This window comes from Giraffa tippelskirchi, chromosome 5 (assembly GCF_054371585.1).
Source record: "Giraffa tippelskirchi isolate mGirTip1 chromosome 5, T2T-mGirTip1v1.2.pri, whole genome shotgun sequence".
Taxonomy (NCBI): Eukaryota; Metazoa; Chordata; class Mammalia; order Artiodactyla; family Giraffidae; genus Giraffa; species Giraffa tippelskirchi.
In genome coordinates, this window is record NC_137279.1 from 104,712,938 (window position 1) to 104,725,376 (window position 12,439).

Below are 12,439 nucleotides of genomic sequence, written 5' to 3' on the forward strand. Positions count from 1 at the left end.
ACCAGATCACATGGTAAGTAGAATTTAATCCAATTCTGTGTTTACCTAGCTTTCTGCAAGCACCCAGGGCAGGAGATACAGCATGACCCCATCTTCATCTCATCCGGGGGCTCAGCAGCTACCCCAAGGCACCACTTCTTTTGCTTCCCTCCCCCACACTGGTTGCATGTACCTGCTGAAATGAGCATCAAGGTACCATGTTGCCCCCTTTCACCTGAGAAGCCACAGCCTACATGCCAACTCCCATTTGTCTCATTAAGGTGCAAGCCCACAGTTCTGAGGATTCACAGCACATAAGGCAATCAAAACATTCCACCTTATATCTTAATTCTTTAGCTTCCAAAAAAAAAAAAACCAATACTGTTAGAAGTTAGGCTATAAAGTCATTTTCCAAGACCCTTTGCTTACACATACAGGAGCTTCCACAGTATGTACCTGACTTTGTAGAGAGTAAGAATACTTCGCATGTAAAACCATTTAAAGTTAGTGGATTCCAAGGGGCTGGGGAGCAGGGCCCAATGGGAGAGATAGTAGGGCAGAAGGATGAAGACTAATCTACAACCTTGTCAGTCCTTCTGAAGTTAATTCTCTATTTAGCTTTTCTATTTCTTCTTCAATTACTTTTGGCAATTTTTATTTTCTTAAGGAATCATGCATGACATCTAGATTTTCCAGTCTATTAAAATAAAAGTAATCAGTATTCCCAAAATAAATGTCCATTTCTGAGACAGATGGATTAATGTCTGTCTCTATGATTATAGCTCTGTTTCTTTTTCCTGATAGTTCTGCATGTGTACTGTATGTGTATGTATATATGCATAAAGTTATTTTTGAATTTCTATTTTTAGATACATCCTTCTTAAAGGATTGTAACTTATCAACACGGTAACATCTCTCTCTATGTTCCCTTTAATGCTTTTCACCTTGAATTTAACCATATTTGATATTAATATTATTGGAAATTCTCTTTTATGTTAATAATTTACTGATGTAATGTTTTCAGTCATTTTGTATGTCAACTAGGAATGATGTTTCTCTATATTCATGGAAAACTGATTATCATGGTTAAACTAGTAAGGGAATTATTTTTCTCCTGTAGCAAAAAAAAATCTGTAGTTGGGCATTTTCTCAGTGATAGTGCAGCAACTCACAAAAATTAAGGACCTAGACTTCTTCTGCCATTTTTATATTCTTCTGCTTGAATTTGATTTTTAGATATATCTCTTTTTTTAAAATTTAAACTTTTTATTTTCTCCTGGGATATAACCGCTTAACAATGTTGTGATAGTTTCAGATGAACAGTGAAGTGACTCAGCCATACATATACATGTATCCATTCTCCCTCTAACTCTCTTTCCATTCAGGCTGCCACATAACACCGAGCATTGTTCTATGTTCTATACCATAGGTCCTTGTTGGTTATCCATTTTAAATATAGCAGTGTGTACAAGTCCATCTCAAAATCCCTAACTGTCCCTTCCCCTCATCCTTCCCCCAGGCAACTATAAATTCATTCTCTACGTCTGCGAGTTTCTTTCTGTTTTAGATACACCTCTTTTAAATATCAACTTGAGTTTTTTCAGCCACTTTGAGACCTTCTGTCTTTTAAAATATTCTAATAATAACGATGTTAACTTTTTTTACATTTTAAGTAACAATCTATTCACTTTTACATTGTTGGTAATATGTTTGGCCTCATTCTTACCATTAAATTTATATAACCCATATTTTTACTTCAGGATTAATCTCTTTCTTCCTTTGTTAGACTCAATTTAATTCATTCTTAGCATGTGATTTTTTAAAAGCCATAAATTCTACTTATATTTTTCTATAAGTTACACTTATCCTTTTAAATACTTTTATATAACAGATAGGGTTAATGAATATTAATACCATTTCACAGAAAATGTTAAAATCTTTAACATATTTTCACTTGCTCCCAGTGCATCTCCTACCTCCCATTTAGAAATTGTCTATAAATTTTATTTCTAGTTGTAAAGTAATATTTTTGATAACAAATAGGTAATATAAATAATTACTTACATTTAACTACTAATTTTATCTTTTTCAACTCTTACTTATATCCCATGTTGTCTTTCTTCAACTTTTCTTTTAAGCTCTGGAATACATTTTTGAGTAATTCTTTCAGAAAGTATCCCTGGGTGGCAGACTTCCTGAATCATTGCATGCTGAAATGCTTCTTATTTTGTCATTTCATTTGAAATACATATATCTGTGTTCCCTCATCACAGATCAATAGTAAGGATTCTGGGTTTTGTTTGAAATGCCAATTTATTAAATGTTTCTAAGAATAAGAGAGAGTAATCTGATTTAAGGATTAAAAGGATCTTTCTAGTTGCTCTGTTAAGAATAGACTACAGGGACTTGAAGGTAGGAACAAGGAGACTTGTTGGAAGACTATGGCAACAATCCTAGCAAAAGATGACAGTGACTTAGATCAGGATTCAGCAGTAAGCAGAGTGAGAAGTGATAAGATTTTGAATATATTTTAAATATGTTTTAAAAAATCATTTGGATTTCCTGACAATTGGAAGAAGAACTTGAGAAACAAGGTCAAGTTAACTTCAGGGTATTTGACCTGTTCAACTCAACATGTTGACAAGTGTAGACTTACCACCAAACAACAGACCAAGTAGGAAGTCAAGAGATACCTGGAGTAATAGGCAAGTTTGGCCTTAAGTACAAAATGAAGCAGGGCAAAGGCTAATACAGTTTTGCCAAGAGAATGCACTGGTTATAGCAAATACCCTCTTCCAAAACACAAGAGATGACTCTATACATGGACATCACCAGATGGTCAATACCAAAATCAGATGGACTATATTTTTTATAGCCGAAGATAGAGAAGCTCTATACAGTCAGCAAAAACAAGACTGGGATCTGACTGTGGCTCAGATCATGAACTCTTTACTGCCAAATTCAGACTTAAATTGAAAAACATAGGGAAAACCAGTAGACCATTCAGGAATAACCTAAATCAAATCCCTTATGATTATACAGTAGAAGTGACATGTAGATTCGAGGAATTAGATCTGATAGTATGGCTGAAGAACTATGGATGGAGGTTTGTGACATTGTACAGGAGGTGGTGATCAAAAACCATCCAGAAGAAAAAGAAAGGCAAAATTGTTGTCCTAGGAGGTCTTACAAATAGCTGAGAAAAGAAGAAAATCAGAAGGCAAAGAAGAAAAGGAAAGATACACCCACTTGAATACAGAGTTCCAAAGAATAGCAAGGAGAGATAAGAAAGCCTTCCTCAGAGATCAATGCAAAGAAATTTCTCCTCAAGGAAATCAGAGATACTAAGGGAGCATTTCATTCAAAGATGGGCACAATAAAAGGACAGAAATGGTATGGACCTAATGGAAGCAGAAGATATTAAAAAGAGGTGGCAAGAATACACAGAAGAGCTAGACAAAAAAGGTCTTCATGACCCAGATAACAACGATGATGTGATCACTCACCTAGAGCCAGATATCCTGGAATGTGAAGTCAAGTGGGCCTTAAGAAGCATCACTACTTGAACAAAGCTACCAGAGATGATGAAATTCCACCTGAACTATTTCAAATCATAAAAGATGATGCTGTTAAAGTGCTGCACTCATTATGCCCGCAAATTTGGACAACTCTGCAGTGGCCACAGGAATGGAAAAGGTCAGTTTTCTTTCCAATCCCAAAGAAAGGCGATGTCAAAGAATGTTCAAACTACCACACAATTTGACTCATCTCACACACTAGTAAAGTAATGCTCAAAATTCTCCAAGCGAGAATTCAACAGTATATGAACTGAGAACTTCCAGATGTACAAGCTGGATTTAGAAAAGGCAGAGGAACCAGAAATCAAATTGCCAACATCTGTTGGATCATAGAAAAAGCAAGAGAATTACAGCAAAACATTTACATCTGCTTTATTGACTATGCCAAACCTTTGACTGTGTGGATCACAACAAACTGTGGAAAATTCTTCAAGAGATGGGAATATCAGACCACCTGACCTGCCTCCTGAGAAATCTGTATGCAGGTCAAGAAGCAACAGTTACAACAGAACATGGAACAACAGACTGGTTCCAAATTGGAAAGGAGTACATCTAGGCTGTATATTGTCACCCTGTTTATTTAACTATATGCAGAGTACATCATATGAAATGCCAGGCTGGACGAAGCACAAGCTGGAATCAAGATTGCCAGGAGAAATATCAATAACCTCAGATATGCAGATGACACCACCCTTATGGCAGAAACTGAAGAGAAACTGAAGAGCCTCTTGATGAAAGTGAAAGAGGAGAGTAAAAAAAAAAAAAAAAAAGTTGGTTTGAAACTCAACATTCAAAAAACTAAGATCATGGCACCAGTCCATTCACTTTATGGCATATCGATGGGGAAACAGTGGAAACAGAAGCAGACTTTATTTTCTTGGGCTCCAAAATCACTGCAGATGGTGACTGCAGCCATGAAATTAAAAGATGCTTGCTTCTCAGAAGAAAAGCTATGACCAACCTATACTGCATATTAAAAAGCAAAGACATTACTTTGCTGACAAAGGTCCATCTAGTCAAAGCTATGGTTTTTTCCAGTAGTCGTGTATGGATGGAGAGTTGGACCATAAAGAAAGCTGAATGCTGAAGAATTGATGCTTTTGAACTGTGGTGTTGGAGAGGACTCTTGAGAGTCCCTTGAACTGCAAGAAGATTAAGCCAGTCAGTCCTAAAGGAAAACAGTCCTGAATATTCAGTGGAAGAACTGATGCTAAAGCTGAAATGCTAATACTTTGGCCACCTGATGCGAAGAACTGACTAATTAGAAAAGATCTGATGCTGGAAAAGATTGAAGGCAGGAGGAGAAAGGGACACAGAGGACGAGATGGTTGGATGGCATCATCAACTCAATGGACTTGAGTTTGAGCAAGCTCTGGGAGATGGTGAGGGACAGGGGTACCTAGCATGCTGAAGTCCTTGGGGTTGCAAACAGTTGGACAAGATTGAGGAACTGAAGAACAATAACATTACTAAATCCCAGTAAGCAGTAAGATGCTCTCAGTTCAGTTCAGTTGCTCAGTCGTATACAACTCTTTGTGACCCCACGGACTGCAGCATGCCAGGCTTCCCTGTCCATCACCAACTCCCAGAGTTTACTCAAACTTATGTCCATTAAGTCGGTGATGCCATCCAACCATCTCATCCTCTGTGGCCCCCTTCTCCTCCCACCTTCAATCTTTCCCAGCATCAGGTCTTTTCAAATGAGTCAGTTCTTCACATCAGGTGGCCAAAGAATTGGAGCTTCAACATCAGTCCTTCCAATGAACACCCAGGACTGATCTCCTTTAGGATGGACTGGTTGGATCTCCTTGCAGTCCAAGGGACTCTCAAGAGTCTTCTCCAACACCACAGTTCAGAAGCTTCAGTTCTTCAGCACTCAGATTTCTTTATAGTCCAACTCCCACATCCATACATGACCACTGGAAAAACCATAGCTTTGACTAGATGGACCTTTGTTGGCAAAGTAATGTCTCTGCTTTTTAATATGCTGCCTGGGTTGGTCATAACTTTTCTTCCAAGGAGCAAGCATCTTTTAATTTCATGGCCACAGTCACCATCTGCAGTGATTTTGGAGCCCAAAAAGATAAAGTCTGTCACTGTTTCCATTGTTTCTCCATCTATGTGCCATGAAGTGATGGGACCAGATGCCATGATCTTAGTTTTCTGAATGTTGAGTTGCAAGCCAAATTTTTCACTCTCCTCTTTCACTTTCATCAAGAAGCTCTTCAGTTTCTCTTCAGTTTCTGCCATAAGGGTGGTGTCATCTGCACATCTGAGGTTACTGATATTTCTCCTGGCAGTCTTGATTCCAGCTTGTGCTTCATCCAGCCTGGCATTTCATATGATGTACTCTGCATATAAGTTAAATAAGCAGGGTGACAATATACAACCTGACATACTCCTTTCCTGATTTGGAACCAGTCTGTTGTTCCATGTTCTGTTTTAACTGTTGCTTCTTGACCTGCATACAGATTTCTCAGGAGGCAGGTCAGGTGGCCTGGTTTTCCCATCTCTTGAAGAATTTTCTACAGTTTGTTGTGATCCACACGGTCAAAGGTTTTGGCATAGTCAATAAAGCAGAAGTAGATGTTTTTCTGGAACTTTCTCACTTTTTCAGTGATCCAATGGATGTTGACAATTTGATCTCTGGTTCCCATGCCTTTTCTAAATCCAACTTGAATATCTCAAAGTTCATGGTTCACGTACTGATGAAGCCTGGCTTGGAGAATTTTGAGCATTACTTTGCTAGCATTTGAGATGAGTGCAATTGTGCAGTAGTTTGAGCATTCTTTGGCATTGCCTTTCTTTGCAATTGGAATGAAAACTGACATTTTCCAGATCAGTAAGATGCTGACATATACATAAATGCACAAGCAGCTTAGGGTGTAGTATTTAGGATGTGGGTGTTCACAAGCCTGGTAAGTTTATAGCAAGACTACAGTGTTTCAACTAATCCAGTGAGTCAGTTAGCTGGTAGTCAATTCAGATGGTACCTATTGTGCTATAAGATTGCCCTAAAAAGACATTTTACCATATTACTCTGCAATTAACAGTGCTAAGAATGACTATTTCTCCAAATTGTCATCAACTTTTGGTATTATCAAGCATTAATCTCTGGTTTGGATGGAAATATCTAATTTTTAATTTTTTAGGTCTTTAATCATGAAGGAAGTTGAAGATTTTTCATATGTTCATTGAATATTTATAAATGACTGCTTGGTACAAAATATATTCTAGCATATATCTCTATGTTATGTTTATTACATGGGCAGTTTAGAATCAGTTAATTTTTGAAAAATTCATTGGCACAATCAGTATCTTATGCACTTGTTGACTTTGAAGTGAAGTGTCAGTTGCTCAGTCATGTCTGACTCTTTGCAACCCCATGGACTGTAGCCCACCAGGCTTCTCTGTCAGTGGGATTCTCCAGGCAAGAATACTGGAGTGGATCACCATTCCCTTTTCCAGAGAATCTTCCCGACCCAGGGATTGAACTCAGGTCTCCTGAATTGCAGGCAAATTGTTTACCATTTGAGCTGCCTATTATCTCAGTTGTCACCTGCTGATCTTTTCCTTTTTCAGAAATTATTTGGAACTTGTTGCAAAATCCATTCAAGATTGGATCATAGAAGAAGAAGCTCTATATCAGGAAACTAAAATGTCTGATGAAATCAATAGAACCAAGTATGAGCTGGAAATACAATCTTCTGCTGGTATCAAAGTTTCTTCTACTAGCAAAATTTTTTCCATTAAAAAATCTAAAAGTAAGTAACCAATTTAACTTATCTATAAAGTCCCAAGACATTCTGATGTTTACTAATTAAATCAAGTCTGTTACTATTTCAGGATTAAAGAGTTGTCCACAACATTTCTGTGACTCTTCACTTTCCCTATAAAATAAAATAGCTGCTTTCTAAATATGATGGGAATATTTGTCTTATATTGATTTGATACTTGTCTTATATTGGCCCCACTTCCTGCCAGATTTGAAAGATTCAATCTGTTCAGATTAAATGTGGTGTTGCTGCTGCTAAGTCACTTCAGTCATGTCCAACTCTGTGCAACCCCATAGACGGCAGCCCACCAGGCTCCCCTGTCCCTGAGATTCTTCAGGCAAGAACACTGGAGTGGGTTGCCATTGCCTTCTCCAATGCATGAAAGTGAAAAGCGAAAGTGAAAGTGAAGTCGTGTCTGACTCTTAGCGACCCCATGAACTGAAGCCCACCAGGCTCCTCTGTCCATAGGATTTTCCAGGCAAGAGTACTGGAGTGGGTTGCCATTGCCTTCTCCGAATGTGATGTTAGGGAAATGCCAAATGTCTTTGTTTTGGTGGGCTTGATAGCTTCACCTATCTAAGGTCTGTTGGCAATATATGAGGTAAATTCGGAGACAGTATGTCTCTGTAAGAATAATTATGGCTTCCAAAGTGAGAATAAAACAAGACCTTCCTTAGAAGAGTAAACATAAGAGTCCTGAGACTAACTGGGGGGGTTAGAATAACAATTGACGGGAAAATGAATTCCTGGGGGCCTGTGACATGGATTAGATGGGATGTTGCATCAATATACATTTTTGTTTTTGTTGTTTATTTTCATGGTGTTGATACTGTCAAGCAGAGAGAAGGTGACAAAAAGAAAAAGGATACTTGATTGATGAGTGAAATGTTGATGTAATTCATCTGGAAAATAAAGATATTTCACTGGGTTCAGACAAAGGGAATGAACTCTCTGTAATTATTATTCATTATTTCTGGTAACTAAGTCGAGAGTGATTTCCTATAAAGAAGCAAAGCTGTATAATTTCCCAAGTTTTTGCAACCTCTATAAACTACCAGAGGAATTTGTGCTTGGCTTGATTCTAAGATAAAACTTGGCAAACCAAGTCAACAATTCACCTTTCACTGAAATGGTTCCATAATCCATCCATCACTTTGGCCTTCCTCCAAGTGGGGCAGCACAGGACAGCATTAAGTGATTAGAATACTCAATGGGACTATATAAGACAGATAGGGCTGCCCTTACAGTTGTATCGAGGTCATGCTTTTCTGCTAGTACCAAGGATTGTGGGTTGACTGCCTTTTCTTTATTCTGCTTCTGAGCAGAACCAAAAGCTCAATAATTATCTGGGTGTCTGTGGACCAAATTCAGAAAATGGTTGATTTGGAATCAGAGTTGGAATACACCTGGTAGATATTACATTCCGTTTGAGGCCTCTTAAGTCAGGACAGATGTAAATCTTCACCACAAAATAACTGTAATGGCAAGAGGAAGGCTTCAGTATGGAAGGGAAAGATAAATTTGCCCTGTGTGGTTTTAAGGGGTTAAATTAGGATTAATTAGATTAAAACTCTAGTGAAAGTCCAGTTCAATAAAAGCTTCAAAATCTCAACACATTGAGAATGGAATACACTGCCTCCACTAATGGTGAGTTGTTCATCCCTAGAAGAGTTCAGTTCTACTTCAGATGTCCACTCTGCTGCTGCTGCTGCTAAGTCGCTTCAGTCGTGTCCAACTCTGTGTGACCCCATGGACTGCAGCCTACCAGGCTCCTCCGTCCATGGGATTTTCCAGGCAAGAGTATTGGAGTGGGTTGCCATTGCCTTCTCCAATGTCCACTCTACAGATGACCAAAAAAAAAAAAAGAATTCAGATATGAGTGAATAGGGCCCTCCTACAACTCAGATGTTTGGTCCTTCCATGAAAATTAGAGAGTTTTACCAAGAAGTTTAATTTTCTCTGGTTATAGGTAACAAAGGAATGAGCAAAACAGAAATATCAGATCAAGAAAAGGACAAAGAAAAAGAGAAGGAAAAAATGCCTTTTATTTTAGAAGGCTCTCTCAAGGTAATCCAGAGAAAGACAAATGACATTGAAAGATTACAGGTTCAAAATTATTTTGTGCTGGAGCATTTGTGTAGCATCACAGGAAATGATCTTTTTGCTAAACTCTCAGAGATAATTGAATCTTCAGTGAAATGACAGTCTCTCCCCCAAGCTCACTCCTCCACCAGATGATAAACCTTTAGGGAATTCTGCCAAAATCCAGGGCAGTGCCCCTCATTCATAGTTGGTATACTTGCTGCTTCTGCTGCAGTGGTTTGTTTTTGTTTGCATTTTTATTGGGATTTTTAATTACAAAAGTAATACATGCTTTTACCATAAATCTTAACTTACCCTGCCTGGCCTAAGCTCCTGAAATCAGAAATAGTAAAAGTTTGGTTTCTTCTATGCTCATACAAGCATGCATGCACAAATGTAAAGAAAGTTTTCATGTTTGGTTTTGGTTTACGTTTGATATATATTTTTTTAACTCTGCCGCATACTTTTTTCTCTTATCAATACATCCTGAATATCACTCACAGACAGTATCTAGAGATCTAACTTATCTTCGTAGCATTATATTAGTCAATGATTTCCTTATTAAAACAATTCCTTGTTAACAAATGCCAGTTTTTTTTTTAATTTATACAGAAACACTCAACATTTATATAGTCAAATCAACCATTTTTGGCCAAAATTTAGAAGAAACTGCCAGATTTTGGCAAGGGTGTGAAGTAAAGCAAATTCTCCTATACTGCTGAAGTATAAGTTGGTACTTTCACTTTGGAAAATTGGGCATAACTACTAAAGTTAGGCATATGATTTCTCTTTAACCCAATAATTTCACTCCTAAGTATATACCTGTATACTTATGCATGCACAGGTGCACCAAGACATATGGACACAATTGTTCTTGCAGTGTTGTTTTTAACTCTCCCAAACTGGAAACAGTTCAAATATCCATCAGTAGAAGGTCTAGAATGGTTTATTCATGTGATGAAATACTATGCAGCTCTGGAAATGGCCTATAGATTACAGAAATATGTATGATTCTCACAAACATCATATTAAGAAAAAGAAGAGAAAATTAAAAGACTGTATATTGATACATTATATAAGATTTCATTTACAGAAAATTTTAAATGGCAAAGCTAAAACTAATGTATTAAAAACTAGGATGATGGTTGCCTTTGGGGCAGTCCAATTGGGTAGCAGTTGAGGAGAAGAATGAAGGGGGCTTCTAGAGAGCTAGAGATCATCTATTTCTTGACCTGGTCATGCTTTTACAGGAGTGCTTACATGCATGCATCAGTTGCTCTGTCATGTCTGAATCTTTGTGACCCCATAGACTGTAGCCTGCCAGGTTCCTCTGTCCATGGAATTTTTCAGGCAAGAATATTGGAGTGCGTTGCCATTTTCATCCTCCAGGGGATCTTTCTGACCCAGGGGTCAAATCTGCATCTTCTTTGTCTCCTGTATTGCAGGTAGATTCTTTACCTGCTAAGCCATCAAGGAAGCCCACAGTAGTGCTTCAGTTCAGTTCAGTTGCTCAGTCATGTCCAACTCTTTGTGACCCCATGAACCGCAGCACACCAGGCTTCCCTGTCCATCACCAACTCCTAAAGTCCACCCAAACCCATGTCCATCGAGTCAGTGATGCCATACAACCATCTCATCCTCTGTCGTCCCCTTCTTCTCCTGCCCTCAATCTTTCCCGGCATCAGGGTCTTTTCCAATAAGTCAGCTTTTCACATGAGGTGGCCAAAGTATTGGAGTTTCAGCTTCAACATCAGTCCTTCCAATGAACACCCAGGACTGATCTCCTTTAGGATGGACTGGTTGGATCTCCTTGCAGTCCAAGGAACTCTCAAGAGTCCTCTCCAACACCACAGTTCAAAAGCATCAATTCTTCAGTGCTCAGCTTTCTTCACCATCCAACTCTCACATCCATACATGACCACTGGAAAAACCATAGCCTTTACCAGACAGACCTTTGTTGGCAAAGTAATGTCTCTGCTTTTTAATATGCTATCTAGGTTGATCATAACTTTCCTTCCAAGGAGTAAGCGTCTTTTAATTTCATGGCTGCAGTCACCATCTGCAGTGATTTTGGAGCCCAGAAAAATAAAGTCAGCCACTGTTTCCACTGTTTCCCCATCCATTTTCCGTGAAGTGATGGGACCGGATGCCATGATCTTAGTTTTCTGAATGTTGAGCTTTAAGCCAACTTTTTCACTCTCCTCTTTCACTTTCATCAAGAGGCTCTTTAGTTCTTCTTCACTTTCTGCCATAAGGGTGGTATTATCTGCATATCTGAGGTTATTGATATTTCTCCCAGCAATCTTGATTCCAGCTTGTGCTTCTCCAGCCCAGTGTTTCTCCTGATGTACTCTGCATAGAAATTAAATAAATAGGGTGACAATATACAGCCTTGACATACTCCTTTTCCTATTTGGAACCAGTCTGTTGTTCCATGTCCAGTTCCAACTGTTGCTTCCTGACCTGCATACAGATTTCTCAAGAGGCAAGTCAGGTGGTCTGGAATTCCCATCTCTTTCAGAATTTTCCACCGTTTATTGTGATCACACAGTCAAAGGCTTTGGCATAGTCAATAAAGCAGAAATAGATGTTTTTCTGGAACTCTCTTGCTTTTTCGATGATCCAGCGGATGTTGGCAATTTGATCTCTGGTTCCTCTGCCTTTTCTAAAACCAGCTTGAACATCTGGAATTTCACAGTTCACGTATTGCTCTGAAGGCTGGCTTGGAGAATTTTAAGCATTACTTTACTAGCATGTGAGATGAGTACAATTGTGTGGTAGGTTGAAAATTCTTTGGCATTGCGTTTCTTTGAGATTGGGATGAAAACTGACCTTTTCCAGTCCTGTGGCCACTGCTGAGTTTTCCAAATTTGCTGGCATATTGAGTGCAGCACTTTCACAGTGCTTACTTGGTGGTAATTCATTCAGATGTTCATTTGTGCTCTTTTTGAATGTATGCTATAGCTTATCAAAAAAAAAAGTTTTAAAAAAATCTGTCATTTTTTAAAATGTTTTTAGGACTTC

General features: G+C 38.4%; 1 protein-coding gene across 16 annotated transcripts in view; it reads left to right on the forward strand.

Annotated features, from left to right (window-relative positions):
* Window positions 1-12,439, forward strand: part of SPAG17 (sperm associated antigen 17) — a 246,713-nt gene that overhangs the window by 123,939 nt on the left and 110,335 nt on the right. For all 16 annotated transcript variants that reach the window (XR_014054585.1, XR_014054589.1, XR_014054587.1 and 13 more), the window contains exons 19-20: window positions 7,140-7,321; window positions 9,303-9,400. Coding sequence is in view for 8 of the 16 variants with exons in the window: in XM_081492940.1 (XP_081349066.1) it covers window positions 7,140-7,321; window positions 9,303-9,400 (280 nt within the window). In the remaining 8 variants the exon portion in view is untranslated. The remainder of the gene's footprint in view (window positions 1-7,139; window positions 7,322-9,302; window positions 9,401-12,439) is intronic.